A 15,525-nucleotide genomic window follows, 5' to 3' on the forward strand; every position below is an offset into this window, starting at 1 on the left:
TTTAAAGTTGATCGAACTAATACCATTCTCTAGCGTACCGAATAATTTGGAGGACAAAAAACCATTTGCAGGTGATAGTGGAATATTACTGTAGTTGATAAATGGCCATAATGTATTTAATCAGTTTAATGTCCAAATATGAATAAAGATGATATAGAAAGATTAAGAAAACAGTTTTAACCAATAGCCACTGTTACGAATCTCTTGTGCAATTTTTGTTGTGTGCTGAGTAATCGTTCTAATATATAGAAACGTGTAATGCTGTCATATTACATTTTAATCGTGTGTTCGTCGGTTTTCGTCAGAAAACGCAAGGAAATTGAAAGGTGAAACATAACCTTGGTCTATCGCCTCTTTAACTTTTTATCAATCTGTTTGGATTTGGGCCATTTTTTCAACGGGGGTCAATTTTTTATAGGTTGCACATTATAACAATCTAACACTTGGAGTTCTTTTCTTTAAAAAAACATTTTTCTACGGCAGGGGATCATTTTTCTACGAGGGTCATTAGTTGTCTCTACACTGGGTGACCATCAATTATATGGACTAAATAACGCCAGAGGTGCTAAAATTGGTACAGCGTGATTTTATAGTCTACCTGTGGATGAAATTTCATGGCAATTTGACATTTGGGGTAGTAATAACAGATATTTTAACGAAGAGTTTGTGAAAAGGTAGAATTTGATTTCTAAATTGTGTACAGGTGATGACTGAAAAAAGGAGTTAATTCTTCCAGGTCGTTTCAATGTAAGCTGAAGTAAAGTTAAAAAGACATAGCAAAAATCTCGGCGGAATGCTCCAGGTCAATACAATATGCATGTTTATTATTTCACCGCGTCTTATCTAATAATGTTATATATGAGAAAGTTTGCACATTTGTATTAATTGTTCTTGGTAAAATGTTGACGATTTTAATGAAATGATCTCTTTCTTTTAGGGAGGTAAAGTAAATGTAGCAATAATTACCGAAAAGCCTTCTTGCAGTAAGCTTATAACTTTACATTTTTAATTTTAACATGCTAAAATGTAAACGAAAGAGGCTCCAGCAGTATTCTTTATTCTTTGATAAGACTATAGTAAGAAATTGCTGCAAAGTTTTGTTAATTGCACGGATAATGGATGATTTACAAACATAGGATGCTTGATTAACTTGATTGAGAATTATACATCAAAATCAAAACTTTAATATAAAATCATAATTCATGTTATAATTCATTTCAGGGAGGTAGCCTGATTAGTGCGTTTCACCCTTCTTTTGAGAAACATTAAAGGAAACAAAATGTAGAACTATTTTATCAAACGGGGATCTCAAAATCTTAACCTGGCTCCTTTACTATTTTGGACTCCATATACAGGAACTTATTTGAGATATTGATAATCCCAATATAATTGTAAGAAAGCGGTTAAAGCATGTCTGGGGTTTTTTTACAGTATTTAATCTAAAACTTTGAATCCCCACATTCAGAGTACGTATTATATGTACCATATAACTTTTTTTTCAATTTGGAGGTAAATTAAAGGAAATTAGTTGCAGTGTGTGTACAGTGCTTTGAATGACATGACAATTGCATGAGTGATTGTATTCGATTAATTGCAGCGTGTGTACAAGGTTCATATAGGAAACCTTCCGCATAAAGAATCAAATTATTAGTATCAGACGAGGAATAGTACTCAAGTTACAAAAAGTTATGTTGATAAAAATGTCATTGCTTCCTGAACGACATCTTTGCCTTCTACATCTCTAGTTTTTAACCAATTCAATGCTTTCTCCTCTATCATCTCCCATTCATCTCTTTGTTTTAAGAAATATTTTCTCAAAAATGCAATTGCAAGAGCTGTTGTCCAAACACTGATATCCTGTGGGAAAAAGACAGTATTATTGTATTTGTGTCTAGTGTATGACAATTTAACATGTATAATCTTTACCTGAATAACCAGTTACATGCCTTCTTACAATTCATATTAAAGCACGTTTTAATTGAAATTAAATATAAGTAACATCATCAATAAAAGAATACCGGTAGAAATATTTTTCTCTAAATATGATATTGTTTTGTTTTGAAAATACTTTATATCAAACACATATAAATGTACACATACGGATAATATGTAAGTTCTTTGTGTGTATCTTAATATTACAAATTAAAATCAAAGTCTTGCTATACATATTATTCAATTTACCTGTACCACATCAGATGCTTTTATTTCATCCTGTGATTTGGCGAGAATTTTTGATATTTTCTCTGTTAACTCCCAAGATCCGTCAAATTTCTGATTCTCAATCAATTCTAACATCTTCTCGAGATGAACTCCTTTTATGAAAAAAAGTCGTGGTAAATAATCAAAAGCAAAGACCTGATTTATAACATATACTGTAAATACGTATCATACGTTTACTAGTACTTCTTTTCAACTTTCTAAAGTTTCTTTACAATAAAGCAATTAAATAACATTGGACCTCCTATCCAACAGGAAACATCTCTGGTGAAATGATAAGAAAAGTAATAATATATAAAGGAAATCGGCTAGTCCATATGAAGTGTCCAGGAAATTGTTTTCACATTATTTTTTGTCATTTTAATGGGAATGTATGCCCAGCCTTACCCCGAAGAAGAATTACAAGGTCCACCCTAACCAGACAACCCCAGTTTAAATGAATCGAAGAGTTGACATTGACTTGTAGTTAAACAAATTTATTATGCAAGTGCCGGTAACGCAATGATTTTTTATTGAAATGCTAAAAACTCTCACAGTATAATGCCACTATCTTCCATTTTCTACTCTGATGCATTTACCTGATCTGAAAATTTTTTAAACTTTACCATCTTTTCCTTTTTGTGTGCATAATATATACTTGGCAAGCTTTAATAATCTCTTCATGAATATATATAAATAACTACACTAAATAAGAAATATTTTAGGAATGACTCTAATTCTTGGCCAAATTATTCGAGTATAACCTGGTTTGGGTCAGTTTACGCTTTATAATCCGCGAAGCGGATTATAAAACAGCGTAAACTGACCCAAACCAGGTTATACTCGAATAATTTGGCCAAGAATTAGAGTCATTCCTTATAATTTAATTTTAAAATCATTAAATAACTATGGGTGTAAAATTTCGTTGCTTTTTATTAGTTCAAATTTGCCGCTCAATAATACAACCATAGTAACGGAAGTAATGGAAGTGATGGGAAGCGAGGGGAGGTAAAAACTGATACATAGGCCTAGCAGCCTTGTTGTTTGTTTACATGTGGTAAGATCGAATTATTGTTTGAAGTTAAAGGTACATTTATTAAATCTGGAATTTTCCATGAATCCCGAAGACTGGAAATGAGAGGACTGTATGGATACAGATGATTCGGCTGGTTGTCAGGGGTGTGTGTCCCCATACCAAACCAGGTTATACAGAAATAATTTGTGTTCCTTTTTGGATATTAACCAATCAGAGGCTAGAATACAAACAAAATTAAATTATATTCTCCTAGTTCATTTCACGTTGAATTAAAATTCAAAATAGTCCTAAACTTAGGAGTCATGAATTAGAATTCTGTTTGTTATCATTCTCCATATTTCATTTTTAATCTTACGCGTTCAATATGCATGTTTCAGTTAAACACTAACACATGGAACACTCAGTTTTTTTTTTATCAGAATCTGCATGAATGATAAAAGATTAAATTATCTTAAATATTCAACGTACATGTAATTTCCCCACAAAGAGTCGAATGCAGTTTATTCTATACCAAATAGGCATTTCTTGCCTTTTTTTTAAATCGTTTATTTATGTGAGTTTCTTTTACAATTCTTAAAGAACCCTTAAGCCATTTAACAGTTATTTTTTATAAACCTTACATGAAATTGCTTTTTTGTAAATAATCGATCTGTATCTTTATTTAAGCGCTGTCTACGATTTGCGCATACCCTTCATTCTCTTTCAGAAGTTTTGAGATACTTTACTGTTCCCGTTCCAAGTGACTTTCGTGCGTTTTTTGTTTCGTTAAGTCTTGTAGCATTTCTCATAAACCATATAGCGTTTCATGTAATCCCCTAGCTGCAATAATGTAGCCCACTCCGATTTTTTTAATCTGATATTTTCAGGAGAGGGCTACAATTCCACTGCATCTCCGTAATAATGCAAATATATTTTTTAGATACTGGCGACTGCAGGCAAAATAAATTGTTTTTGCATTCAAGTTACTTCCAATAAGACGGAATTTTTATTCACTATCAACATCATAGCCCTTTATACGCGAAAACTAAGTAAAATAAATCTGCGTGTTTACTAGTCGTTCTCTTCAGCAGCCATGACAGTTCTCGCGTGATGTACTGAGACTTGCGCTTGAAACTTAGAATCACTTGATAAAGTAAATGTCGGTGTTGATAAATGTTTGTGTTGTATGATATCACTAAACATCGATAAATAAAAGCATTCTATTGGATTTTTTTTTCATAAACAGTGATATTTATGCTTAAAATAAGGGAAATCCTAAACGAACCGCTCCCCTAGATCCCGAATTCTCATTGGTTGTCCCCAAATAAAATCGATCAAGGTCAGTAAACATGCCGGATAAATTTAAAGTGTGATGTTGACATACACGAAAAATAACCGATATACGGATTGTTCTGTATATTTTTGGATCTATTCATGTCTTGCATATCTACATTTTATGAGTTCAGGTAAGATATGTCAATAAAATACCAACTTACTGATAATTTGAGCCGAAATCTGTGCGGTAGTGAATCACTCCCGCACTTGCACAATTACGGAGATCCTAAGGAGTTGTAGCCCCCCCCCCCTCCCCAACAAAAAAATCGGAGAGGGCTACAATGTACATTATTGCAGCTAGTAATCCCCCTAAGCGTTTCATGCAAACCGTACAAGAAGAATGCAAGAATTATGTGAGAAACATGCATATATTCCATGCAAGAATGATTTTAAAACATCCCTGTCACATTCAAGAATCATATTCGAAACATGTAGAAAAGGTGTAAGATTCAATTAGAAGTCAGTTCTGTTGTAATATTGCCAGCAAGGTTTGCTTGTTGTTGTTCGAATTCATCACATCAATAGTTCTTAAGTATCAAAGTTCAGAGAATCTAAAAGAACAACTATAAATTAACGACAGACCTGTATTTTATATATACATGTATAACGAATATTACCGGTCTCCAACTCTAGGTCTGCTAAGTCCGGAATATCAAGATCCATCCTGCAGTCAGCTGAAAAAGAGCGTTTAGCGCTTTTCTTTGCCATGGAGGGAGCACTGCTTCTGCATGCTAGCATCCTTTTCTTTTTTGGTAAAATATCTGTGGAATAAAAATGTGTTCAAAACGATCTTCAAATTAATAAGTTGTCCATAATAAATGAAAATAATTTTGTTTAACAAACCCGTAATGTAAAAGATATTTTTAGCACTCACGTGAACAAAGCTTTGCCACCTTGCCCATTAGTCCTGGTGCATATCTTAACTTTGGTGCAGCACATGAATGTAAATTGAACCCAGCTTCGTATACTTCATCCTTGTAGTAGTCTATATCGCAATATTTCCCTACAATTTCTTTGCTATTTATATCTACACCAACAAACGCCGTATGCTTGCACGTTACATTGACTTCCGTACTTAATGACACCATCAATCTCTCTGAAATTGACCCAGAATATGAAATGTAAATTATTTAATTATCTACTGTGACATATACATAGCTAGTTCTATTCTATTCTATATGTATTTGATATTGTCAAATAAGTTTGTAAATGGAAAAATATAACACCGTCTTTTTATGCTTACTTAGAAGTACTTAGATATTATAGAAATATAGAGTTTTTTTCCTCCTTTTCCCTCTCTCATAAGAAAGCAGACATGATAAAGCGAAGTTGGGATTTTTTGAAAACATTTCTCAGTCTGTGAAGGTTTAAATGTTATGAGAAAAAAATGCTATTATTTTTTTTTTTTTCAAAATTGTTCAAATGGATATCTTTTCTTTATCTATCATGTGGAATATTTGTATTTATGCCATTCCATTGTAAATTTGTAATGTTTGTATAAAAACGCATGTTATGATGGAAATAAAAATATGAAAGACCAAAAAAAATTCTGTCATATCCCTGTATATGAGGCTGTCCCAAGAGCACAAAAATATTGGCATGGTGCCAAGAAATGATAATGATTCATTTTTTGTCAATATTCAAGAAAATATTTCTAAGAAAGTGACGCTTCTTTTTTCAAAATTTTGTGTTATTAAAAACCTATAAGATATTATCCCTGCAATATGTAATATCCACCTTTGGACTCTCAAGGACATAAAAGTAACATCGTAATGAAACTATACCAAATTCAAATGATAGAAAATTTGGTGGTTTTATAAATTTAACTTTTAAAATACTTTAAGTGAACTTCATGTAATATATTAACAAATATATATATAATAAAAAAATATTTTGAATTTTATTAAAACTATAAATAAATATTTTCCATGATTTTTCCTGAAAAAAGCTCCATATTTTACAATTTACATAGATTATTTTGAGAATTATCTCCCCTGTTGCGCTCTTCTGTAGAGAAGGTAAATTATGATGTTATGTCAGAGTGATGATGTCAACAGACATCTTTCAGCTAATCGTTTTAGGCATGAATTATGTGTGATTTCAAGAAATCTGTCCCTTCCTGTGAATGTAACTTGTTAGATGCTACCTATAAAATATATGAATGTGATAAAGACTTTTCAAATCACTTGAATACAGTTCAAAGAGTTGAGGAATAAGAACATCAGAAATCAATGTAGGCTGTCCGGGGTACTTAGTTCTTTTGTACAGGGCTGGTCTATTTGTTACTGAAAAACACTTACTTCTTTTGAAAATATGTGATTATCAGAGAAAAAGGTTAGGTGTGCAGTGGAGGCGACAACAGAGGACTTGTGCATATCCCAGCCATGAAGGCAATGCACGTGCTGACCGCGGGGCTACACCTACACTTTGTAAAGAAGTGTGGTTACAGACGACGCAAACACAGCCAATTTGATCAGGTATTTGATTTAAGATTTTCATGATAAGAATCATTTGAATTTATAGATTAATAGATGAATAAATTCAATGAAAGAAGTTTTGAAAAAGCAGACACAATTTATGAGCATATGAGCTATGATGTTATTGTTTAATAAAAACAATCTGATGTTTCATGACTTTTTATTTTGTGCACATTTGATGCCTATCAATAATAAAGGATATTATCATTGTCTTATTATGACTGAACTTATTGTTAAAGTTGTATCTCTGTACATTTTTAAACAATATATCAATTTTATGTAGTTTTGGGAATTGATTTTATGAATGTAAATTAAAAATTTAAAGCACTTATGAACTATGATATTTCTTTTTATAGCTTTTTGTACAAAGTGCATGCATGGTGAAACATAAAAAGAAGTAAATCATGAAGAAGAAATAGGTAATATAATTTTGTTAATTTTTCAGTACTATGAAAAATTTGTGCATTAATTAATTTGTCAGATATGTTCTTAAAATTTTCATCAAAAGATGTATAAAACATTAATGATTCTTTTGGTAATAAACACTCTTGAATACATGCCAGCCATTGGAGGGAGGGGGGGGGCTATCAAATATGATTTTTTTTTTTTTTTAAATATCTCTAGTCTGTTTCGTTTATTTGCCCTAACCAATCATACAAAAGGAACAATTATATACAGAGTATATCAAACATACAACTTGGAAGCATTTTATTCTGACAATAGCATAGACTAAGATAACATTGTATTTATTTTTTATAGTCACTTGTTTCCTGTATCAACAGACTAGTACATGTAAATGAATATTATATTTTATGTTGCAAATAAAAATTCAAAGATAATTTCAATGAATATTTGATCAATAAGATGATGTCAATAGAAGGTCAGTTTACTTTGATTATTCTTAGGGAGTTGATTGGTGTTAGGGCTTTCATACTTCACATTAACATTTTTTGTGACAAACCTTCCTTTGGATATCAACAATTTTGGCAAATTTGACCTACTTTTAAAATATTTTAACCTTGGCCATAACATTTTAACATTTGGTTTTAGGGCTTTCACATTTCACGATCATGTGTATCACTTTTGACAAGACCTTCTCTTGGGCACCATTTGACCTTGACCTTGCCGTTTTACTTACTTTTAAAAAACATAACCTTCGCCATAACTTTTCAACAGGTGGTGGTAGGGCTTTCATATTTCACAGGTATATTCTTTGAGACAAGTCCTTTTTTGGGTAACAATTTTTTTTATCTCTTGACCTGGAGTTTGACCTGAATTCGACAAACTTTAACCTTCGCCATTAGCTGCCATACGGGGGCATCAGTGTTTCACAAACACATCTTGTTTACCTTGATCTTAGAGTTTGACCCACTTTTATAAAACTTTAATCTTGGCCATACGTTTGAACAGTTAGTACTACTGCTTTCAAATTTCACAGGTATATTTATTGTGACAAGACCTTCCTTTGGATACTTACAAGTTTGACCTTGACCTTGGAGTTTGACCTACTTTTGAAACAAGATGCCCAAGGGCCTTAACGGTCACCTGAGTATAATACAATTAATTTAGAGGATACATGTACATAGAGTATAAAATGAACTGAAAGGTGAAGCTTTGTTGCCCAAATGCAAGAGAAAAAAGGTGACCAGGATCAACAAAATAATTAGTCTAGTATTCATTAACAGTTCATAAATTAGGTTCTAATCTGTTCCCCATTTATCACTATCACCATACTGTATATTACCAAACTATCAGTGTTTCTGTACTATTTTTAATTCCTTGTTGAAATCTCTTACATTGGCCTCTCTTGGCGTTTGATGAACATTTAATGAGACAAGTTATTTTTGTCTCATTTTTATTTATCACTTACTTACAAGTCTACCTGATCATTAAAACTATGAAACTTTTTGTATTATACAATAAAAAATCTTGCATAATTCTCTTATTCTAATAATCTGTCAAGTACATTATTTACGGCGATTAATTATCAAAATTAAATGGCAAAGGGGAATAACTCCTGTCAGTAGAATACAAATTAATAAAGCCCTGACCAGGACCAGAACACTTGACCAAATGGTCTAGATGATCAAAAATCTAGTAAAATACCCTTCCTTCCTAAAACTATTACTCTCTTTGTGTCTGATATGCCCAGGTGCAGAGAAGATTTTTATAGAAATATTGCATTTTTACTACAGATTCACTATATTTTTTCACTATTATATTTATATCAATAGAGCCCCCTCCCCCCCACGGAGAAACACCAGAGCCTTTGACCCTGGAATCAGAAGTTTGCTCATCATAAGTAATCACTTTGTTTATCTGCTTAACACTAAGGAGCAGACAGGATTATTTAATAGAATTAATACATTTTCACTATATTTTCAAGAGCCCCATCCTTACACCAGCACATCTGACCCAGCGGTCATGCAATTCACTACTCTGGAAGGGCACTCTTGCTCATTATAACTATACATGTACACTTAGCTTCTTTGCCTTATAACCAGAGACAGAAAAGAACATTTCAAAGAAAGAGCAAAATCCACGAACCATCAAAAATGGCCTCATTCCAAAAATTAACGTGGTTTTTATATTAGATAGTGTAGACTTTTAGCTTTTCAAAACCGTTTTTCTTTTTTCGGTATCTTTTATACTTTTTTAAAAGGAGATCTTGCAGTATGGCAGTGTTTTGATGGAAAAATGCAATAGGAACATCATTTTTTGTAATGTAACGTCACGTCAAAAGGCGATAGAAATGACTATCGGATTATAATGTACCAATATATGAACACAGGACTTGAAATTAAATAATTGGGAATAGACATTTATCTTATCAGTTAATTTATGATTATATTAAAAAGCAAATAAAGATTGTTCACTTTATATACATATCTACATGTACCAGTCAATTCCCCATCTAAGAATAAACAGAGTATATTAGAAGTATTACCTGATATGTTGTTTAAAATATGTCTTCACTGCAAGAAATTAATAAAGACAGAAATTTGTGCTTATACTCATTTTGAATGTTTTTATACACAGAGAGTACAAGTGACATTTAGATAAATTCTTATCTATATTGCTAACTCGTGCGGGAGATTCGGCCGCAACTCAACCTCACGGATAGTGTATTTATTTGAAAAAAAAATTGGTGATTCGTGCCGGGTTGTAGAGATAAGTGATGCTTCCTTTTTCCCAAAACATATCATTATCGATAGATCTATAAATATAATTAATTTAATATGCTTTCTTATATGTTACTATAACATTCACTACTTTCTATTTCATTTTCACGTTATGATTTTTATGTGTACAAATAGAGCAGCGCTGCGTACGTAAACCAAAGCTTATTAAATATATTTGTCAAGATAGTAATTGAAATGCATGTACAGGCAAGAACATTTTACTTACTCGGCGCAAGATTGATTTTACATGAACAAGGCCCTACCACAGGCAGAATAAGAGAAGAGGAGAAAACAATCTCTATTGTTCCTGTAATAGGGAATATTTCTGTGGTGAACAGTGGCAGATTTAAGGTGGGATGGGGAGGTGTAATATAAAACACAAACACACACACTATAACTTCTATTTCGTTGCAGCAAAAATAGCTGTAAATAACTTCCAGACATGTATTCAGGAACATATTTCAGGGGTTGCGTTGTACATATTCTACATTGCACTGACTATACATTTGAGTTGACAAACACAGAGTCTCTCCCGGTGCCTAGTTAATCATATAGTCATGAATTGTAGCTTTAAATAAATCCCATACTTCAAATCAATGCTGATAAAATTGCATGCATATGTAATGCACTTATGATTTAATGTCAAGCAAAGTAAACCCCCACCACACCCCTTCTCATTGTGTGGTGAGAAACAACCAATCTCGGTAGCGGATCCAGTGAGAGTTAAGATTTCAGAGTAATTAAATGTAAAGTAAGAAAAAAAATTAACTTGCCACCCCTCCCCCATTCCCACCCCACCCCAAAGGATCTGCATTTGGTCAGAAGAAACGTGTATATAAAGACTGCTTGCCAGTGAGAAGTGTCATATCCCCCAACCCCCGATTAGGTTTTTCGCGTTGAAACTGTTTTTCCCTTGTCAAAAAAAAAATTGTCGGATTTTTTTGGAGTGGGTATAGTTCCCCCACACCTTCCAACCCCCTTTGAAAAAATCCATGGACCCATCGTTGACTCTAACATTTTTTTTTATTTTACTGAAATGCCTCAATCATACTGCCCAAAAAAAAACAATACAAAACAAATAAATAAATAAAAAATAGGATTTCGAATGAAAGACTCTTCTAAGAAAAACGCCCCCTTTCGAATACTACATGCCTGAAAATTAAGCCATCCTATGTATATCAGGCCCGTAGGAAGCAATTTCAGTTTTTTTTTTTGGGGGGGGGGGGCACAGCCATACATTTTCAGTTGGGGGGGGGCACTATCAACTACCAAAATTTCCATGAAGAGCAAAAAAAAAAAAAAAAAAAAAAAAAAAAAATTCATCAGATGTTTTTATTAAGGGGACACAAACATATAGTAGCTAGGTTTTCTATAGTAATCTATGTATTGGGGGGAGGGGGCATGTTCCCCCGGTTCCTAACTTCCTACGGGCTACGGCCATCATGTATATTGTGTTTAAATGTTAATCAGTGTACAGTCATGTACTGGTCAATAAAACTTGACAAAAACAATTAATACATAAGACTGTGGTAATTACCATAGATCTACAGATTTTACTCGTTATTGACAATTGAATAATTATGAATTTTTTTAAACATACAAGTATCAATTCCCCTTTTCTTCCTTCTTGTCAAAAGTGTATGTCATTGACATTTTTTTTTTTGCTCGTCATCTCATTTTTCTTGATGACACCCACTCCCACCTCTTAAAAAAAACCATGCCCCGTATACCTGAATATTTTTAGTAATTTCCATAGGGACACATATTTAAAATATGCATTTTGCTTCTGGAAACACATTGGAAGTATGACGCATAAACGAAAATACATGTATGTGTATCAAAACAAATACTGTCGACGAAAATAAAAGATATACGAGCAAATACACTTTGAATATTTTATTTCGTCAGAAACCAGCAGACAAGTATCCTTCCTTTGAAAAAGGATGAAAATTACTTTTCATGCTTTTATATGCATGTGCATAAGAATTATTTGATTGGCATGTAGGTACAAAAATAAAGATTGATTGCGACTTCATGTTTATACAAATTTTGTATGTTTGTTTCCACATGGGGATTCGTCAAAGACATGTGCGTTTTACGCACCCGCATATGAGTTCTATTTTGGATCCAATTTACAGAAAATCTAAATGTTAAAATTTGTAATGATTTTTTTTAAAGATTTTTTTTCCTCTTTCTAATTAATACATTTAACAAAACAACATCTACATGTGTAGCTAGGTCCAAAAAAGAAAACTTTTTCAATTTAGCAAAACCACAATGACTACATCCTTTATGACGTCACAAATGACGTATATAATGAGTAACGTCACGTACAACATACATGATCATAATATAAGTTTTTTTTCAATTTCGATTTCAGAAAATGTAATTTATAGATTCTGTTTTCACTTTACCGTCTGCACAATAAACAAACAATCGAGTGCTTCTCTATCACCGTGTGTGTTATCTATGGATCTTAAGTGTAATATGAATCGATGCTTTAAATTTGTGTAAAACACGAGGAAATACATGTTTATGATAGTTTGTGGCCATGATAGTTCTTTCACATGCAATGATTTTTTTTCTTTTTTCAACACGAGCACACTCGTTACGGGTAAATATTTTCATTGGAAAACATTTCTCGAATAGTGATTGTTACTTTTCTGTTTAATATTTTGCCGTAACGAATGCGCCCTATGTGTAAATCACGATTAACTATGCAATTTTCGGCATTTTCCCGGAAAACCTCGAACCATGGTGAGGATTAGAATTTAGTTTGACATCATTAACATCCGGTTACGAAGAAATTGTTACACGTGTGAAATGTGCCAATGTTCTAGGGGTGCGAATTACCAAAAACATTTATTCTAAAGCCCTCTTTAATTTTTTCATATTTGCTAGGCCATATAAGGCATATTGTGGGTCGAGTTCTTTTGCTTTTTCACGTTATAATTAGTAGCCCCCCTCCTCCCTTTTCACCAGAACTCTTGACCCTGGGGCAATGAAATTCAAAATTTTGAAAGAGGCATCCTTGCGTATCATAAGAATGTACTTAGTTTCTTTAAATAATACCCAGAGGCAGAGAAGATTTTCAAAGAAATAATTCACCTTCACTATATGATCTATATATCCCCGCCCTAGCACCAGAACTTCTGTCCCTGGGGCCATGAATTTCACAATTTGGAAGAGGCATCCTTGCTTATCATAACAATGTACTTATTTGTTTAAATAATACCCAGAAGCAGAGAAGAAGACTTTTAAAGAATTAATGCATTTTCACTATATAATAAATAGAGCCCCACCCTAACACCAGAACCCCTGATCCAGGGGCAATGAAATTCACAATTTTGGAAGAGGCATCCTTGTTTATCATAACTATGTATTTAATTTGTTTAAAAAATACCCAGGAGTAGAGAAGAAATTTTCAAAGAAATAATGCACTTTCACTACTAGTATATGATCTATATAGACCCGACCTAGCACCAGAACCCCTCTCCACGAAAACAGATAGCAATAGGTCACCTGAGTGACTCAGGTGACCTAAAAAAAAACCTTCGCCATAACTTTTGAACAGTTGGTGCTAGGGCTTTTATATTTTGCATGTGTATTTCCTACGACATCTTTCCCTGACTACCATTAATTTTTACCCTTTGACCTTGACGTTTGATCACTTTTAGAAAACATTAACCTTGACCGTAACTTTTGAATGGTTGGTGCTTGGGCTTTCATATTTACCAGTTATATCCATTCTATACTAGTATCCATTCTTTGGGTAACAACATTTTTGATATGTTGATTTTACCATGGAGTTTGACTTGCATTTGAGAAACTTTAACCTTCCCCATATCAGCTGCCATACGCGGGCATCTGTGTTTCACAAACACATCTTGTTTTTATTGGAATATTAAATCAAAACAGCAAGTAGTAAAATATTTAAATCAAAAATGTACATTGCTGCCCAGGACATACTTAAAAAGTGCAATTTTCATGGTTTATTTATATTATAAGCTTTATAATATAGAGTAATGTCCCCAGAAATGCCTTCTTTAACTTTGTATCATGTATATCAAAAAACATAATAGCAGTAATCACAATAATTAGATCTGTACTCCCTCATTACATTATTTATTTTTGTATGCAAATAGAAGTCATTACTGTGACAGTCATAAAATTAATGCTCTTGCTTTTTATTAATACAGACTCAGAGTCTCAAGCAACATCTTGTTCCAACTGGTCACAAGAATGTAAATCCAGTAGAGAAATATTCCAGCTGTCCCAATCCACTGACAGAATTGAAAAATTGTTCAAGAAAATAGTATGTTCGACAGGCAAGGTCTTGCTTTATTTGAAGAGATCATTCTTTGTAACCAAAAACAGAATGAAAAGCATTCAAAAACCCAGATAGATTCAATGACAGAGACTATCACTGAAGCATATACAAAAGCAGATGACTATAACACTTAAACCCAAATACTCTTCTTGATAGCTAACAAATACACAAAGGCAGAACTGTTATTGCTAATTGAAAGTATTTCTGTCCATAGAATTAACTCTGCAAGAAAACATGCATCTACTCATGGACCAGGCCAGTCATCACACCACCAAAAGTAACAAGAGTGAGACTGACTATAGGACAAATTCAGCATTTCATAGAATTTATATCCACACCATGCTACCTTAAAACAGTTGGATTTGGTTCCAGAGTATTTAAACTGTCATCTGGAGTTCATGTCAAAGTACCAAAAGTGATTCGAACAATGTTAGCATCTCAGTTTATAAATGCTTACAGCTTGCATTTCCAAGAAAGTTCTTTGAACATGCCATCACGTGCGACTCTGTTTAAAGTCAAGGCCTGTGCATCAAAACTAAAGTCACTTCATGGAAAAGACAACCATGTCAGTGAAGGGCTTGCTGGTATTGAAGTCTTTGAGAAGACTATAGACAAATTTGTTCAGCATGGATTGCAGCTTGAACAGGCCATTGAACTGAAAAGAAGAGTCAATAATCTGCAGTAACTTTTGAAGCAAGACTTTCACACCCACTTAAGCAATAGCAGTACTTGCATTCACCATTGCATCCAGTATGCCCTGAGTAACAAAGTTGTTTCTTGAACATGCCTACAATTGCATTTCTTTTGAAAATTTAGAAGAAAAAACAAAAGAGGCAATCGATCATTGGTTCAGGGCTTTGTCAATTCCAGATGAGCAAATGAGAAAAGATCTTCAATAAGACATTATTGCCTCAAATGAATGTTGATATTTTCATCACCAATGAAAAATTAAAACAGTGAAAGAATTTACATTTTGATAATTATTTTCAT

At 33.0% G+C, this 15,525-nt stretch overlaps 1 protein-coding gene across 1 annotated transcript in view; it reads right to left on the bottom strand.

Annotated features, from left to right (window-relative positions):
* Positions 1-1,036: 1,036 nt before the first annotated feature.
* The window catches only part of LOC133179264 (von Willebrand factor A domain-containing protein 5A-like), a 61,552-nt gene continuing 47,063 nt past the window's right edge, over positions 1,037-15,525 (bottom strand). The window contains exon 17 of the mRNA XM_061314053.1: positions 1,037-1,857. Within this exon, the coding sequence (XP_061170037.1) occupies positions 1,687-1,857 (171 nt within the window). The 3' untranslated portion in view covers positions 1,037-1,686. The remainder of the gene's footprint in view (positions 1,858-15,525) is intronic.

The sequence above is a fragment of the Saccostrea echinata genome, unplaced genomic scaffold (assembly GCF_033153115.1).
Source record: "Saccostrea echinata isolate AGI-Se365-2 ecotype Australia unplaced genomic scaffold, CSIRO_AGI_Sech_v1 ptg000004l, whole genome shotgun sequence".
NCBI lineage: Eukaryota > Metazoa > Mollusca > Bivalvia > Ostreida > Ostreidae > Saccostrea > Saccostrea echinata.